This window comes from Pseudorasbora parva, chromosome 19 (assembly GCF_024679245.1).
Source record: "Pseudorasbora parva isolate DD20220531a chromosome 19, ASM2467924v1, whole genome shotgun sequence".
Taxonomy (NCBI): Eukaryota; Metazoa; Chordata; class Actinopteri; order Cypriniformes; family Gobionidae; genus Pseudorasbora; species Pseudorasbora parva.
The window spans coordinates 25,667,088-25,686,640 of record NC_090190.1 but is presented as its reverse complement, the minus strand read 5'-3'; the positions used below and the strand labels follow the sequence as shown (position 1 = coordinate 25,686,640).

The 19,553-nt window shown below is 39.8% G+C and overlaps 1 protein-coding gene across 3 annotated transcripts in view; it reads left to right on the top strand.

Moving 5' to 3' along the window:
* The window catches only part of ints8 (integrator complex subunit 8), a 170,438-nt gene that overhangs the window by 99,016 nt on the left and 51,869 nt on the right, over positions 1-19,553 (top strand). For all 3 annotated transcript variants that reach the window (XM_067426379.1, XM_067426378.1, XM_067426381.1), the window contains 5 exons: positions 4,975-5,116; positions 5,272-5,342; positions 6,352-6,527; positions 6,640-6,770; positions 6,963-7,073. In XM_067426379.1, coding sequence (XP_067282480.1) covers positions 4,975-5,116; positions 5,272-5,342; positions 6,352-6,527; positions 6,640-6,770; positions 6,963-7,073 — 631 coding nt within the window. The remainder of the gene's footprint in view (positions 1-4,974; positions 5,117-5,271; positions 5,343-6,351; positions 6,528-6,639; positions 6,771-6,962; positions 7,074-19,553) is intronic.

Below are 19,553 nucleotides of genomic sequence, written 5' to 3'. Positions count from 1 at the left end.
GGTACCAAAACAGGTGTTTTTTGAAGAGCAATTTTCAGTTTGTCAAAAGACTGTTGACATTCCATGGTCCACTCCCATGCACTGTTCTTGCACTTCAGAGCATGTAATGGTGCAGCAATCGCCGAAAAACGTGGAATAAACCTATGGTACCAACCAGCAAGACCTAAAAAGCGTTGTACCTCTTTCAGCGTTGTTGGGACAGGGACATTCTGGACCGCCTCCACTTTGGTAGTTTCAGTGCGCACTCCTTCAGCAGATACCACATGTCCTAAGAAAGTGATGGATCCTTGGAGCAGATTGCACTTCTTCAGGTTCAGACTCAAACCAGCCGCTTCTAACAGGTCAAAGAGCTGTTTAAGGTGTTCAAAATGGTCTTGAATACTCTTTGAATAAATTACAATATCATCTAAATAGATGAAACAGAATTTACCAAGACATTCTCTTAATATGGTATTCATCAGGCGTTGAAAAGTTGCAGCCGAGTTTCTCAGTCCAAAGGGTAGACACACAAATTCATACTGGGCATTTTTAGTTACAAACGCAGTCTTGGGAATACTTTCCTCATCCATAAGCACCTGCCAGTAGCCGCTTTTGAGATCTAATGTGCTGAAAATTGAAGCACCATACATGGATTCCAGTATGTCTTGGATTTCTGGCATGGGAAAGCCATCTAAAGGTGTCTTGGCATTTAAAGCTCTGTAATCAATACAGAAACGCATAGTACCATCCTTCTTGGGGACAAGCACTATAGGAGCTGCCCATGGAGAAGTTGATGGTCGGATTATCCCTTTTCCCAACATGTTGGTAATTTCCTGATCAATAAACTGTTGTTTGGACACAGAAACAGGGTAGGCCCTTTTGCGAACAGGAATCTCATCTGAGGTGTGAATCTGATGTCGGATCACCGAAGTTTGGCCCAGGGATTCAGTGCAAACCGTAGGCCGATCAAGCATTAAGGCTTCTAGCTGGCATTTCTGAGCTCTAGGAACTTCTGCTTGACTTACCAGTCCTTTAATGATTTCTAATGTGGAGGAAGACACTTGAGCTAAAGGTAATGCCAAATGTAGACTGATGGTTGCTGAAGAAGCATATAGCAGGAATGGATGTTTTACCTCCGTTTCTTCAGAAAGCATATAGGTCTTCTCTTTGAAATCAATCTGGATTCCCGAATCCATCAAAAACTCTAGGCCAAGTATAATGGGTAGGTTTAGATCTTGGTCCCTCATCACATAGGCTCTGAATGGATATTGATGTCCATGTAGCGTACAACTCCAGCTTACCTTTCCTAAGGCTGTCTGTACCTGACCATTAGCAAGTGAGAAAGTCTGACCTCTACTGGACTGCCACATTTCAGTACGGGGCTTAATTTTTTTCCAGTAAGACTCCTGAAGCAAAAAATATGTACTACCTGTGTCCAAAACTGCTTGACATCTATAGTCCTTGATGGTGATTGAAAGGGATAATGGGTCAAGCTGCTTTTCCACATTTCCTGACACCACAGCAATATGAGGGTTTGATTGCCATCCTTTTACTGTTTTATTGGCTCCATTCACCTTAGCCTGATGTTCTGCTTGTCTCTGTCTCCAATAAGCTCTTTCCTCACTAACATCCCTTTCCACTAGGGTTCCCACCCGTACCATCTCGTCCACTGTAGAGACTGTGCCTCTGAGTATGCTGGCGACACGAGGATTACAGTTTCTAAGGGTAGCTTGGAGTATTTCCCGTTCTGACATGGAAGGTTTCAATCGCAGACATAAGGCTCGATACTGATAAGCAAATGTTCGAATACTTTCAAGTCCTTGTTTCCGTTCTCTAATTCTTCTTTCAACCTCAACTTCATAGTCATCAGGCAAAAAAGATTGTAAAAATGTCTTCTTGAATTGCCCCCAAGTTCTTACCACCTTCTTCTCTGCAAGCCACCAATCCTTGGCTGTATGAGTTAACACAGAAGGCATCATAGGTAATATCTCAGCATCATTAAGTGGTTGAATTGCAAGGTACTCATCACATCTCTCAAGGAATGACATAGGGTCTTCTCCCTCCAAACTGCCAAACCTTGGGAAATCCATCTTGATTGGAGTTTTAAAATGTATAGGATGGGTCGGAGTATCTGTGGGTAGTGGTGGACTGAAGTGAGGTGTAGATTTCACAGTGTGGGTAGAGTGAATTAAAGATTTCAACTGAACATCTCTTCGTGACATACAATCCATCATTGCTTGTCCTACTTGCTGTATACTCTTTTCTAAGATTTCTTTTACCTGTTGGCATTCAAACTTGAGTTCATTGGGCAATGTCTCCTCCAATCGCTTGATCCGTTTATGATGGTCCTTCTGCTGGGAAAAGAGGTTCTGTACCTGCTCCTCCATAACAGTCAACCTGTGATTTTGCTTATCAATATCATGCTGCACGTCATTAGAAAACACACCAAAAGATTTCTCCAGATCATCTATTTTAGACTCTATTTTGCTCACTCTTGATTCCCAACTGGAAGGATCTTCTGCTGGAGGAGGTGGTGGAGGTGGTAATGGCAAGTATTGAGAACTGTCTTCATGCCCCCCATCCTCTACTTCATTATCCAGATATAAATGACTGAGAGATTGAATAAGGTCTTGCACTGGTTCTCGTCTGATAGTGAAAGGTGCAGTGGAATAGTCTGGTTCTGAAGTATTCTCACCCTCTATCTCATCACATCGGTTAGCCATTGTGTGTCAATCTTATAAATCAATTATAAAGGTGAACCTAGTCACTCAATGTTCTGGCTCAACCCCAAAGTTCACTTAAACCTTCATACATTAAACACCAGGACTCATAAGAAGCAAAATCAGTCTGGTCAAAACCAAATTAACCCTCTACGTTCTACAATTTGGTTTTAGGTTTTACCTTTCAAGTCCCTGTTCGCGCACCATTTTATGTAACACCTATCCTTTTTATTTTAGTTTAAGTATTACATGTACTGAGGGACCACACAGAATAATTTTGCTCATGAGTCAGATGTATTAAGTATAATGGCATAAATACAGATTTAACATGATACACATCCCAATTGGTAAATAGAGAACAACAAACAGTCCAGCACCCCAACCCACAGTCTTTCTTTTAGGACCAGTTAGGACCATAAGCTTTACTCAGTCTTTGTGCAATTTATAATTTGAGAAGATATTACTTCAAATGGCAGGATGATTCCACCACTAAGTTCATCTGGAAGAGAAGGCCTCAATGTCTGAAACATAGCTTTGGTCTACCGCCAGGTAACAGTCAAACAGTAGTTGAAATCAATTCTCTCCATTCCATCTTCTCAGTTGTATAATCCCCCAAGTACTCCATAACTGCCCAGAACACAAACCCTCTGTAGAAACATTCAAACAAACAAACAAACAAACAACCCATAACTATATACTACAAACCATAATTAGCAAAGAAAAAGAAATAATTATTTACAGATGAGCTTAGAACTATACAGTTCCTCAACCAGGGCAAAAGCCATGAGGTAAGCATCTCCGTGAAGGTAGAGGATCAACTTCCTACTCCTTTCTCCTTCTCCTATCCCTTAAATAGGTAGGCCCTAGCATGTTTCCAACCAGAGCGCCCCCTAATGTTCAGGCGAATATTAGCACTGCTTTACTGAGAAGCTATTAGTAACAGAAAAACTGTTACAATATTACTACAGAATCAATATATGTATACCACCAACCCCAATTGTATAGTACATACAATTTGCTATGTACTCTACCTGATAGGCCCGAAGTTAATCAATATCAAATCAAATTGTGAAATTTGTGACAATGCCCAGCGCTTTAGTCTAAATTGTTTTTTACTTGAAGCAAATGTTATCTTTTACCTTTATTTTCTTGTCAGAGTGCACCAAAATGTTATAATGTTATAATGTTATGATCTAGACATATCCTGTTTGTTTTTTTAATATCTAACCAAACAAAATTTGGCTATGATTGAGGCTCTAGACATATCCTGTTTGTTTTTTTAATACCAAACCAAACAAAATTTGGCCTGGCAGTGGCATATAGTATTGGTTTTATATTTAATTTGATTAAATGAATGTTTAAGTTGATATTTAAAATAAATATTGTAACTGTTACTAACTTTTAACTGCTGTAAAAAGCACCTTAATTGTTTAAAGTGTTTGCAAACCATATGTTATTGCACTTTTGTTCATATAGCAGCACTTTTGTATCCATTATTGAATTTTGCACATACTGCGATTAATCATGATTAATCACAGAAAATCATACGATTTAAACATTTTAATCGTTGTCCCAGCACTATACGCAATAATATCATATAAGAATATAAGTATATAATAAGTCACATTTTATTTCATTGGTTGATCATGGGTGGTTTAGCTGTTCAAATGTTTAGGGACTCGTGAACTGTCACAAAAAAACTATCGTGGATCATCTAGGTTAATGACACGGTATTAAGAATCAAGCATATGTAAACTTTTGAACCAAGACATTTTTACTCCGTACAACATTTCTAAACCCTGGGTTAATATTCTTATTCTTATTTGCATTTTGCATATTTGTCAGTGTCCTTGATTATACTGCAGCACAATACCTGTTTACATAAAGGCACTAGCAATTGCGCATCCTTGTATTATGTATTGCAGACTGCACTGTCATGTTTTTCCTGATTATATTTTTAATTTATATTTATAATTAAATTAAAACCACTTGATATTTTCCCTCTCAAATGCCAGGGTTAAGCGCAGTGTGTAAAGCCCTTTAGACAAGTAGACCCATCTAAAAGATCAAATACCAAATATATATATTTTTTTTTACTGAAGAATTTGTGTAAAAACTTACCTGAGTGTCCATAGATATACATAATAACTGGTTTACAGTAAATTGTTTGTTTGTTGAGACAAGCCAGCATATGGTAAATGACATGCCACAAGTTTAGAGCTTGTTGTATTTAAGCCTAAAATATTCCTTTAATGGGTGTTTGTTTATATGACAGGGACAGGGCTCTGGAGGAAGTATGTCAAAAACTGTGTGTGTGTAATGCTGTAAGAGATGCACTAGAGGGTGGTGTCCCTTGTGTGTCCTTCCATCAGCTGCTTCTCAAACCCAGGAAAAACACCATCAGCTTTCTGCTGGAGGTATAAACACTGCTGCATCACTGAATCATACATATTGCACACTCCATTCTCTTAATTGCTCTTAACTACATTGTGGCTCTAAACTGATCTAGTTCACATGGTCTTTTTTTTAAATTAAATTATCTTTTACGCTCAGTACTCTATCATGTCTTTAGGTGTGTTCAAGGTCATTGGATAAGGAGCACCTTTCAGAGATGAGAAAGAGGAGAATGGCTCTTTTCATCAAGTGAGAGCTTTTTAAATTTTCAAATGTTCTGTATATATTTTGTTTGCGTTCACATGCTTTTTAAGGGTGGATTTGTTTAAAGTGGATTCTACCACAATAATAATCTTTTTTTCTCTCGATATTGAAGTATAAATATTACCGTATTATACTTTTGTTTTTTGCCATTTAAAAATAAATAAAAATAAAATATTTATTTTATATAGAGCCATTAAATGTACATCTCAAAGCGCTTTACAGAAACAGATAAGACAAAATACACAATACATGCATAAGTGAAAAATTAATAAAAGAGCAAAAGAATATAAAATCAAAAACTATATAAAATTGATAATGTTCAGTTAAAAGCTACCCAAAAAAAGGAGTTTTAATGCGAGATTTAAAAATGCATAGTTTGAGCATGCCTTAAATTTCTTCAATTTTGATTGAGACTCCATAATTGAACCGTCAACGGTTAAGGTAACCGACCCAGCATTATGTAGTTGATGTATGAGACATCCATTCGTGTATCTTGGAAATACACTCAACAGGCACAATTTCATTAGGTTTTAAATGCATGTAGATCTGAGTATCGTCTGCATATATACAACATTTTAGACCAAGAGATCTCAAAAGCTGACCAAGAGGAAAAATATAAATGTTAAAAAGCAAAGGGCCCAATATTGATCTCTGAGGAGCTCCAGATTGCACAACACCGAGTGCAGTATCAGAAACCCCAAAGACAGTTTCTAAATAAATAATTATATCAATGATTTACAGTGTCAAAAGTAGCACCAAGATCTAGAAGAATCAAAATCGAAAGACAGCTAGAATCTAAACCAATTCAAAAATAATTAGTGACCTTAACCAGAGTTCATGTTTTAAAAACATATTTTAGTCTTCACTAATATATTTTTAAATGGTCTCATTCTGTAACAATTATTCATATTCCAAGATCTCTCTGTTAATTTGAGCTCTGAGCTAGCCTTTCCCCCCCAGAGATTTTGAATTTTCTTTTTTGTTTACACTCTAGGACTGTTTGTGACCGGTTGGAGGATGTTTCTCTGGCCTTCATGGTGTCATCTCATAAACTCTTTAATGAACTTCTTCAAGATGAGGAGATGATGATCCTGATAGAGCAGATGAGGAAGAGCTCAGCCACAGTCAACCTCAGTGCCAAACCACTGCCCTCATTCTATGATATACCTGGTACATCCTGATGGGCAGACATTTAATTGTGACAATATATCAATAATTGTATGATATGAATAGCTGTGCTTGCTTTTGTTGTGGTGTGCTATTTATGTCTTGTTTTCAACAGTGTCTGCCAGTGTGAATATCAGCCAGCTTGAACAGCAGCTTATTCTGTCATTGGATGCTCGACATATCCGACAAATCCTCATTGAGCTGCATGGGATGGCTGAACGACCCTTCTGGAGGGTTAACAATAAGGTTGGAAAATACTTCAAATCAAGTAACTTGTGAACTGATTTGCAATAACAATTTTAAACAAAGATGCTTTTCATATAACAGTTTTACATTTATAAAAAAAGTATAAATTCTAATTGTTAACATTGTGATTTAACTTTTACAAATTTTATTTATTTTTTACTCAATGTAGTTTACAACTGTTTTTTTCTGTAGTGGGAGGTTCCTGTTGACTATGTAAACGTAATACTAGGAATTAAAGACAACCTGACACGAGACCTGGTGTACATCCTCTTGGCCAAAGGTCTACACTGCATCAGTATAAAGGTGTTTATATGTACAAGAATCACTTTTACACCATATTGTATGTTTACATGTAACGTAGACTAACCATGTTACGTACACTTCTAGCCATACACTGCGCGCCCACAACCACTCCTCCGTTGCTTAGAGCCAGAACAGCATGTTTGTATGATCATTCCCTGGGTGAATACCCATTGGACAGTCTACACTTTGATTGATGTCTTTTGGACCATATTTGAGAAAAGTGGGGAAACATCCTCTGCAGGTGTACGGATTATGATCAGCATTAAAGGTGTTCCGTACAGGCTGATAATGATGTTCCATACTGAGTGCATTGCTTGATTTCAACTACAAAAATTGACATTTTTCTGATCAATTGTGAGCTTTTTGTTTATTTTAACTTTAGAAAACATATACAGGGAGTGCAGAATTATTAGGCAAGTTGTATTTTTGAGAATTCATTTTATTATTGAACAACAACCATGTTCTCAATGAACACAAAAAACTCATTAATATCAAAGCTGTATATTTTTGGAAGTTTTAGTTTTAGCTATTTTAGGGGGATATCTGTGTGTGCAGGTGACTATTACTGTGCATAATTATTAGGCAACTTAACAAAAAACAAATTTATACCCATTTCAATTATTTATTTTTACCAGTGAAACCAATATAACATGTCAACATTCACAAATATACATTTCTGACATTCAAAAACCAAACAAAAACAAATCAGTGACCAATATAGCCACCTTTCTTTGCAAGGACACTCAAAAGCCTGCCATCCATGGATTCTGTCAGTGTTTTGATCTGTTCACCATCAATATTGCGTGCAGCAGCAACCACAGCCTCCCAGACACTGTTCAGAGAAGTGTACTGATTTCCCTCCTTGTAAATCGCACATTTGATGATGGACCACAGGTTCTCAATGGGGTTCAGATCAGGTGAACAAGGAGGCCATATCATTAGATTTTCTTCTTTTATACCCTTTCTAGCCAGCCACGCAGTGGAGTACTTGGAGCATTGTTCTGGAGCATTGTTCTGCATGAAAATTAGTTTTTCTTGAAGGATGCAGACTTCTTCCTGTACCACTGCTTGAAGAAGGTGTGTTCCAGAAACTGGCAGTAGGACTGGGAGTTGAGCTTGACTCCATCCTCAACCCGAAAAGGCCCCACAAGCTCATCTTTGATGATACCAGCCCAAACCAGTACTCCACCTCCTCCTTGCTGGCGTCTGAGTCGGACTGGAGCTCTCTGCCCTTTACCAATCCAGCCACGGGCCCATCCATCTGGCCCATCAAGACTCACTCTCATTTCATCAGTCCATAAAACCTTAGAAAAATCAGTCTTGAGATATTTCTTGGCCCAGTCTTGACGTTTCAGCTTGTGTGTCTTGTTCAGTGGTGGTCGACTTTCTGCCTTTCTTACCTTGGCCATTTCTCTGAGTATTGCACATCTTGTGCTTTTGGGCACTCCAGTGATGTTGCAGCTCTGAAATATGGCCAATCTGGTGGCAAGTGGCATCTTGGCAGCTGCACGTTTGACTTTTCTCAGTTCACGGGCAGTTATTTTGGTCTTGGTTTTTCCACACGCTTCTTGCGACCCTGTTGACTATTTTGAATGAAACGCTTGATTGTTCGATGATCACGCTTCAGAAGCTTGGCTATTTTAAGACTGCTTCATCCCTCTGCAATATATATCACTATTTTTGACTTTTCTGAGCCTGTCAATCCTTCTTTTGACCCATTTTGCCAAAGGAAAGGAAGTTGCCTAATAATTATGCACACCTGATATAGGGTGTTGATGTCATTAGACCACACCCCTTCTCATTACAGAGATGCACATCACCTAATATGCTTAATTGGTAGTAGGCTTTCCAGCCTATACAGCTTGGAGTAAGACAACATGCATAACGAGGATGATGTGGTCAAAATACTAATTTGTCTAATAATTCTGCACTCCCTGTACCTTATATGTAAATACCTTATTTGGTTAAAATGTAAGTTAATTTTGCAGGTTCAATAAGCAGACCATGCAAGTTAGGCATGATTGTGTCGTGATATTGATTATGACATGTGAGTTAAGATTGAGAATTAAGAATAAGAATTAAGATTCCTATTTCAAAGCATTTATTCAACAAAAGGTCATATATTTAATAATTTGTGATAACATAATATTCAGTTTAAAAAGACTGTAATACTGTGAGAAGCATAAATTAAATAAAAATGTAAATTTTCGCTGCTCTAGTTATCGCCCCACACAAGGTGCAGTGAAGTGCAACTTGCCCACCGTCCAATTTCAAACGCAGTGGGCGCACCTAGTTAATTTACTGAAATCTCAGTGGAACAAACTGCTGTGGGGTCTCTGCCTTGATTGGGTGTGAAAGAGGGAGAAATGAAGAAGACACAGATATATAGTTTATGTATGACAAGGATGTATTTATTCAGCGATTGGCTGTAAGATTTAATCTGTACGGAACATCGTTGTGTATGGAACATGGTTAGTCTACGTTACACCAGAAAGTGCGCTTCCTTATTCTTGTGTGTCAATTTTAAATAGATACTTCAAGGTCCTTAGAGGATAAAATGTCAGTGTCAGAACACTTATTAGAATTTGAAGTTTGGGAGCCCACACTTGAAGGGTTACTTCAGAGATTAGCATATGGCTTTGTATCAGTAGAAACCCTGGAGTATATTCGAATGATTGTGCTCCCACCCCTCATATCCCCCTGAGACAAGAGTATTTATGCATTTTATTTCTAGAAAAATTCCTCTGATGATGCAAATATCGTCAATTTACGTCATCTGAGAAATTTGTGGCCAGAGGCTAAAGACTACAGCCAGCAAAGGGACACCGTTTACCTCAGCTCTCATGACGAGAGCTCATTCAGCTCATTCATCACCATGAATGTAATCTGACTCCTGCTGCGTTTGTGCTGTGACACTCCGTCAGCGGCTAAATCACATTATACTGAACAGACACGTTCAGTTTTTAATTGTAGTGTCTTTTCTCTAACTGAACTGATTTTATGAAAATGAACACGGTGGGAAAGTGAACCAGTGAATCAGTAGCAGTGGCTTTGGGAGTGACCTCGTAGGGCAGGGAAGCATCTGGGAATTGTTGTCTTTCATCCCCATGAGACAAAAATACATTTTCTGTCTTTTCTCAGTCTAGAAAGCACCAAATTCAAAAATAATTTCACATTTCTACTACTTTAAAGGCCCAGTTTAAATACAGATTCCTCTTCCCAGCACTGAAGTACCCCTTTAAATGGATAGTTTAGCCATCATTTACTCACACTCAAGTTTTTCCAAACCTGTATGTTTTTTTCTTCTTTTGCTGAACACAAAGGAAGACATTAGGAAGAATGTTTTTAACCAAGCAGATCTCGTTAGCCATTGACTACCATAGTATCCCCCCCCCACCATTATGGTAGTCAATAGCTACCGTGTTCTGCTCGGTTATAAACATGATTTTAAATGTCTTCCATTGTGAATTAACCCATTAAATTTGGTCTAATTTTAAATAAGACACATGGCAGATTATTGCTGAAGTAAAAAGGCTATAGAGGTTTTTATTTTATAATTTTTTATAAATGTTTTATATTTTATAAAATCATGTTCAACTCTAAAGCTGCTAGAAAATCAAAGCCATACATAATGGCTGCCAACTCATTCAACACACATTTAGCTTGAAACTCGCAAGATTGACACGGTTCTCACGCTCTCACACCACAAATCCATTTTCTCATGCAGTGAAAAATTGCAAAGCAAAGAGGACACCGACAGCGACAAGACAGAGCAGGTTTCTTTTGATATAAAATAGTCTCTGCGTTCAAATTCTATCAATTTTATTATGAAATTCAAACAATAGTTAAAGCTGCAAGCAGCGATGAAAGGGCCCTCACACCCGAGGCCACCGCCACCCCGCAGCCTCAGGAAAAAAAAGTTAATAGTGAGCAAGATGCATTTAAGCCAGTAAATATAGGAGAAATACAGCAAAGTAATTTTGATGTGCCACACTTCCTTCTGCCAGCAGGTGGCCATTTGACTATACTTGATTATTGCTGTGTAGATGTCTTCAGGTCAGGAGTATTATAAAATGTTAAGTTTAGGGCAGATCAGATATTGAATGTCTGAGTTACAACAGCTTCCTGTTTCTTGGCAATAATCACATACATTAGCACTTAGCCAAGTGTTGTATGATTGAATGTATTTATAGCATGTTTGGTACTAGATGGGATATTTAATTATTTTGATATAGTTTTTTTAGAGTAAATTACAGTGTAAAGCATGCCACTTCCTGTTGCCAGCAGGTGGCACTATGACTAACTGAATATTGGCATGTAGATGCCAGGCCAGGACTTTTATCAAATGTGAAGTTTGGGGCAGATCGGACATTGTATTGCCTGACTTAAAACAGCTTCCTGTGTCATGGTCAAAACATCTGTCTTTGACAGGCTACCACGGACAGATTTTCACAATTTAACATCACCAAGTCCTTAAGATTAGACCAAAGTTACATCTAAATGAGGATACTCATCACAGTGAAAACGGGGCCTTTCTTGTTTCCCACAGGTGGTGCTATGACTGTATCTGAATATTGGCATGTAGATTTATTGAGGCCAGGACTCTAATAAAAGGTGTGAGGTTTGGGGCAGATCACACATTCTATATCCAAATTACAACAACTTCGTTTCATGGCGATTTCAAATAGAAATTTGTCTGGCCCCCACAGACACCCCCTTCGGGGAAAATTTAGGATCTTCACAATTTAACATTGCGGAAGCCTATAAATTAGACTGTGCATATATGATTTTGATATGATTAAATCTCTAAGAGGTGTTTGTTAAAGTACAACGTCTGGAAATGGAAAAATGTGCAACAATTTTGCAAAGGAAATCCAAATGATCTCACTTCCTGTTGGTTTTCAGATTTTGTACCAGCAGACTTTTTTTGTTGATATTTGGCTTTTACATATGTGTACCGAATTTCATACCTGTATGTGAAATGAAGCAGGAGGAGCACTTCGTAAAAAAAAATTTGTAGGTGGCGCTATCAAGCCATTTTGCCATGCCTAATTCTACATTTCTAGATGTCTTCAGGCCTGGACTCTTATCAAACGCGTGATGTTTGGGGCAGGTCGAGCATTGTATGTCCAACAACTGAGTTACAACAACTACCTGTTTTATGGCGAAACATCAAACTTTGTGAGGCTGCCACGGACACGCCCTTGAGGGAAAAAACAAGATCTTCACATTTAATGTCACAAAGGCCTTTAGATCAGACTGTGGAAATATGTTGTTTTGGTTAAATCTCTAGAAGGAGTTCGTCTGAAAAATGGCAAAAACTGCATACATTTTGCAGTGAAAACTAGAAATATCTCACTTCCTGTTGGGTTTTTAGATTCTGCACCTAGGGCCTTTTTTGTAGGTATTGGGCTGTTACACGTGTCTACGAATTTCATATGTGGATGCCATTTTGCCACGCCTAATTCTGAAACCCATAACAGATGTCAATTTTCACCATTTCTGACGTGTGCAAAGTTTCGTGAGTTTTTTTTAGCAGGTTTAGGCCCTAAAAAATGCAATTAATTTGGGAGAAGAGTAATAATAGGCTGCGTCATTACAATAGGGTCCTCACACAATCAGTGCTCAGGCCCTAAATCCCCCTCTCTCTCTCTCTCTCTCTCTCTCTCTCTCTCTCTCTCTCTCTCTCTCTCTCTCTCTCTCTCTCTCTCTCTCTCTCTCTCTCTCTCTCTCTCTCTCTCTCTCTCTCTCTCTCTCTCTCTCTCTCTCTCTCTCTCTCTCTCTCTCTCTCTCTCTCTCTCTCTCTCTCTCTCTCTCTCTCTCTCTCTCTCTCTCTCTCTCTCACTCTCTCTCACTCTCTCTCTCTCACTCTCTCTCTCTCACTCTCTCACTTGGCTAAGTGCTCTCTATTCCTGGGTCGCCTTCTGTGTGAAAGCAACCACGTCCCAGAATTGAAACCAGGTCGGGGACCTAGTAACATTGCGGGATTCGACCCGGGACGAGCGCTGTGTGAACAAAAGCCAAAAATAATGCCGCAACGTGTATGTAGTAATCGTGTGACTCCTAGAGCTTGTTTTTTCAATAATACAACCCTTCATGTGCCAGAAGAGCTAGTCGGTGTTTTAAACGCAGAGAGTGTTCGTATACAAAAGAAACTAAAATTAAACAAGCAGAAATGTGCGCAAACTGGACACAAGTCGAGACCACGGTTTCCTTACTATCCGCGCTGAAGCTAAAATCGCTTGCCATTATACGTCACATCAGGATGTCACATGTAAACTCGATCCGGGACCGTTACTGTGCGTTCACACCGCCGGCGGCGAGAGCGTCAAGCTGGCCGGAAGTCATTCATTTTCAATGGGAGCCGGGCGGCGAGCTCCGGCGAGAGCGGCGCGGCGCGTCTTGGACGATTTGGGCGTCGAGGAGAGTTGAAATCAGCTCAACTTTATGGTAATGAGCTATGACGCGGTTCGGCGGCAACAGGCGGCAACCAGTCAGAATGTAGAAGTGCTCCGCTTGAGAGAAATCCAGAGAACGCAGGCGTGTAAACTTTGGTTCCGACCACATTAGTTCCCAAGCAATTTGTAGGAGAGGTTGATCATTGCTGTGCGGGTTTCCCTATCATTTATGACAAGATCATTCATAGTGATGTGTAATTTGTTAAGAAGTCGCGCAACACTATTTTATAGGCGCTAGAACGCTCGTTGTTCAGCGGGTGTGCAATTAATTCTTACTTTCACATTTAAACGATTTCATGAAGTTAATTTATACCCTACTTGTGGTCAGTATATCCATCAACATGCTTGTTTGATTTGCGGCCTCTTTAAATACAGTTTAAAAAAAGAAAAAACATTCGATCTACGTCAGAGCGGCAGCACGTCCACGGAGCTTTCTACAGCGTCGTTGTCAGGGCGGCAAGAGCGAATTTTGACACTCTCGCCGGCGGCGGTGTGAACGCACGGTTACGGGTTGTGTGAAAGCACACATATTACGGTATTTCGCTGGCAGTGTGAATGGACCAAATCTAGCGGCCCGGGAACAAATGCCGGGTCGCATTATCCGTGTATTTGCCAGAATCGCAGTGAAAGGGGCTACACACACTAAATCAAATATGAGGGTTAATGGCTAGTGGTTACATTAGCTATACATTAGCTAACTACCAACTAACCTTTTCGGGCAGACAGGCACTTCAAATGGCCGATGATATTGGAGGTTGTCGATCGTCTTGCTGTCCGTCCGTGATTTTAATGTTGCATGTCTTGCAATGCGCAACGTTCGTATGTGTAACGTTCGTAGGCCTGTCATGATAGTCAATAAATCAATTAATCGCACGATAAAAAAATGAGCTCGATAATTTTTCTGGCCGCAATAATTGCCTTTTGCATGCTTTTTTGTTTTCCTCGTCCCTCGTCATTCTCGGCCAGCAGATTCGTCTGGAACTCGTGGCGCTTCGGTTGCGGAGCCACACGCAAAGTTACGAATTTTGACGTGCACAATGCCAAGTGAAATGGGGTCTCGCACACTCCGCGTCGACGTCATTTTTGCCGCATGCACCCTCGCGCTCGAGTGGACGTGTCGTGTATAAACGAGGCTTAAAGCTACACTGAAGTTTGATAACAGTAAGTGATGTCCATGTACTGAACTCTTATTATTTCACTATGGCATTTTTTATTCTAGGGCACCTTTAAATAACACATTTATTTCATGCTACTAACAGAAACGATGTGAAGTTGATCGTTTTGGTTACTGGCTTGATTCACTGATGCATCAAAACGGCCAGTGGCGGGACTGACAGTATTACACGATTTAGAAAGAAAGTCTGTGTGAACTTGAATGATTAGCTACACATCAGAATTCCCTGATTAATGAACACTAAGGCATTAACATTCATTAAGGCATTAATGAACACTGTTACTCACTGTTTGTGGCGGTGCTGTCAAATCCTTATGGTAAAGCCTGTGCTGCTGACATCGTGACTGATAAACTGCGACTGATAAACTGAATCCATTCTCTACTAATTCTCTGGGTGGGCAAAGCAGATGAAGGGGAGGAAACCTTTCCTGTTATGACTTCAAGATCAGCTCGTCTGAGCTCTCATTTTCTCAAAGGCAGAGAAAGACAGCCAGAACTCGGTTTACACCAATCAAAATTTCTATCCACTTGGGAACAATATTCAGGCTTGTGCAACTTGTATTAGTGTAGCCTGGATGCCAGCCAAACTTGTCCCCGCCCACAAATTTTTTAGGTCGGGCAGTTCGGTCTGGCCTTGCTCCATAGAGGAGTAATTATCCCCGAACAGAAACTATTCGGACCAATGAAATCATCAGGGCGGGCTTAGACGACGACAGATGATCAACAGTAACGTAATCACGTCATCAAAGGATTATATTTTTTCGAATCCTTAAATTCGCACTCATGGGTCTATATATCACATAATAGTCGCTTCAACCCACGGATATAGAAAACAACCCGCGGGGGAAAAAAGCGGACTTGGCAACACAGTGCAGTTGAACTATGTTGACATTTGGCAATGCGTTGCTCTGATTGGTTGTAGTCTATGTAGTCAACTGGTCTATCCAGTTGATGTCTTTCCTGGTTCGGTTGAAACGCCCCATAATTACAGCCCAATGGAGCAGTTTCAGACTCATATTCTGACTAGAATTGAGTATGACCACGTCAGGCTAGTATTAATGTTGAAAACATCATAAAATAAAAATGTCATGCCATGGGACCTTGAATCCATGCAATGAGATTTGAACACTTGTAGAATATTTGGTCACAAATCCATTACTTCTCTTGGATATTTTTCTAACACAATCACAAGTTCGATCACTTTAACTGCTTGAATCTGCTGCTACGAGTCTCACGCAGTTTTTCCGCCTTCAAATGACAAGTTCCGCGCGTTCTCACTTTTGCACCATATACACCGTGAAATGTGGAGCAAATGTGATTTGTTCATCTGTGAGGCAGTGACAGGCCCTGTGCAGAGAGCAGAAAATTTCGACTAATCAGAAGAGCTCGTTTGTACAAAGCCCCTGCCCCCAATGGGATGTGGTGTTGGTAAAAATGTAGGATGGATGGATGATGATTATGATGATGATAGATAGATAGATAGATAGATAGATAGATAGATAGATAGATAGATAGATAGATAGATAGATAGATAGATAGATAGATAGATAGATAGATAGATAGATAGATAGATAGATAGATAGATAGATAGATAGATAGATAGATAGATAGATAGATAGATAGATAGATAGATCAGTGCTTATCAATGAGTTCAGTAAAATTGCCAATATATTCACAGTTTCAAACTTCCTGAAACAAAAGCTCATGTTCTAAACATTGTTAAAACACTAATGACACCTCTTGAACGTAGACAATGAGCTACTGCCTAATTTTTCTCAAAATGAACCTTATGAGAGAAGTAGCCTACGAAGGGACCGTCAGCAAAGTGCAAAACCCAAAAAGTGTTACTACAAAAACAGTCATTAACTTGTTTACAGTGTTACACAATGTAGTGTCTCCAAATGTAGTGTGCATAAAACTTGCCTACTTGTCATACAATACTTAGTTTGATAAAATTTGCTTTTGCATAATTGTTAGCATTTTTTTATTATGAAAAATATTCAGCTAACTTCACCTGAAAAATTCAGTTCACACATTACAGAATGCTCAGTTTGGCAAGTAATAGCACATACAAATAATAAAAGTAATAGCAGCCAAGTAGGCCTATTTTTTACACATGTTGGTACCCAGCTAAAATACAGTAGTTGCAATAGCTTTTGTATGATTGTTGCTTACCGACAGTGCATTGATTTTATTTAAATATAATCATAAATATTGTGCAAAAAGACATTTTGTCAAACTAAGTGTTGTAGTATGATTAATAGGAAAGCATTGATGTGTAAACTGAATTTGAAGACACTACAATATAACATTGTTATTGCCTATGCTGTCATTTTTTAGCATGTTTATTGCTGGTTTAAAACTTGCTATTTTTAATATGTTACACGCCACTTCCTGTTTCCAGCTGGTGGCACTATGACTAACTAAATAAGGGCATGGAAATTTGTTCAGGACAGTACTTTTCTCAAACGTCTGAAGTTTGCAACCGATTGGGCATTGCATACATGAGTTACAGCCTAGCAATGAGGGGAAGAGGATGCTGGCTTTGTCTGTTCGCCGCTTCTTCACCCAAAATCAATTTAACTACTGTAAGATTTAGATTTTATTTTATTTTATTATGATCGTGACTAGTTAAACAGTCAGAGCTACAATTGGGACTGTTGCTAAAAGCTGGCAGCCAGTGAGAGGACGTTGTTCGCCATTTTTCACCGCTCCTCTGCTTTTGTTTGAATTGTTGCGGTTGCTTCTGGTTTGAAGGACATTTGATGTTGCTCGCTGCGGCTGCTCTCTCTTCTGGGTGTCTGTTGCTCACTGGTGGTCTACCTCGGGCTTGAACTGCATGGTGTCTGAGATTGCTGGTTGTTTGGCGGAGTTTGCACTGGGCTAGCACCATCAGCGTCCGGTATGGTGTGGAGATGTTCCGCTTCTTGGCTGCTGAGTCTTGGCTGCATCGCTGTTCCGTCTTGCATTGCGGCCATCGAATGGTGTGTCCACAGAAGTGCCCGTAAAACTTTGTTTGCCTCCTGCATGGTGCTGCAGCGATCCCCTCCATCTGGTCTTCTGCTGCGCGTTGTGCCTCAGCGACATCATCAGGACACTGCCGAATTGGGAATATGTAGCAATAGATCCTTTAGCGCTGGGAGAAATGTGAAACATGGAGTGGGCCCCAGTGTACTGTGGAGTTTACAGTAGGGCTGCACGTTTTCAAGTTTTTCATTAACCGTTAACCGAGGCCCTTAGCGGTTAATACTCGGTTAACCATAGTGTGCGTCAGGGTTATTTTTAGCTTATTAATTTGACGACCACCATCTCCGTAGTGAACGCGCCTATAGAGAGAAATGCACATCATGGACTACATAATCAGAGAGTAGCCTATTTCTTTTCGTTTTAAATTGTTAAAAGACATTTCAAGTTTCTTAAGATCTATTTCATGTCTGCGAGGCGTACGCTGAGTTTCTTTAAATTAGGATGAGATGCGCTCCAGTTCACGAGCAATGCAAGTGGCCTGCATGATTAGGGCATTAGTAAAATATGCAGCCGAGAATGATTCACACAGACAGCGTTTGACTCGCGCGGCTGCTGAGCCTCTCCCGGCAGAGAGTTCAAGCATCTGTGGACTCGTCCCTTCAGCTCTGGCCATCTTGCTTTCAGTCCGCGATTAGCTTTTTTGTTTTCTTCATTACAGTTAAAGTAACGTCTGCTTTTCTCTAGTCATTCACAAGTTTCTCACTTAAAACTTTCTTTCTTCTGCTCCGTTATGCACAGCGCACGCGGCTCGCGCTCTGCTTCTGCCCTAATGCGACTTATAGTCCAGTGCGACGCATGTTATTTTCCTCTTCATGACGCATATTTTGACTGATGCGACTCATACTCCGGAGCAACTTATAGCCTGAAAAATGCGGTAAGCACTGCATTGCAATACTTGCATTTTGCCCCGTCACTCTCATTTTTAAAGTGCTCCCACGCTTTCTTTGCCCGCTTAGAAAGCTGGTCATGACTTCTTCTTGTGGATATTACAAATGTCTGGCAGCGCTCTTGCGGTCTCTAGGGGTGCAAACATATATTACAACTAAATTCAAAGCACGTCATTGACGCCACTTAACCGAGTAAAATGTTTCACTCGGTTAGGCAATTTTTAACGGTTAATCGGTCAATCGGTTAACCATGGACACCCCTAGTTTACAGAGACTTCCACCATCAGCTATGTTTTCTGTTCAGAAAAACTTTTGTGTTGATTGTTTGTATTATGGGTGTCCCCGACTAAGGATTTGCACATTCGAATCAGAATTGTTGAATCTTTCTATGGTCGACCGATAGTCAAATCATCTGTGTGTGTGTGTGTGAATGGGTTGGGAGGGGAACGACAGTCAGCAGGAGGATAAAACTTATCTTTATTTTCCTTTACACACTGCACACAGCAACAACTTTAATTAAGCGACCAAGACTGCCTGAACTGACAGACGAACTGACAATGGCTTTCTTATTTAGGTTTAAATAAAAGGTAGTAATGTGGTGGATAAACATTCATAAACCGTTTTCTCATAACATGTTAAAGCCACGATCAAAATACAGAACATCACACAAATATATAAAAGAACATTTTGATAAATAAACCTAAAAAAAATACCTGCCTAGTAGGGTTGGGTCCCGGTTCCGTTGCCATGGAACCATTAAGGTGATGCTTTCTAAGCCAGAGAATATGGTCATATTAATGCAACACCGATAGGCACAGAATGCCACCACCAGTGTGTGTACACTCATTGAATGTGTCCGAATTTTAAAGGTGCGGCGTCGCACTCAGCTTCGCTCTGCAGTGCGAAGCTCAGCGCCCTTAAAGGTGTCGCACAC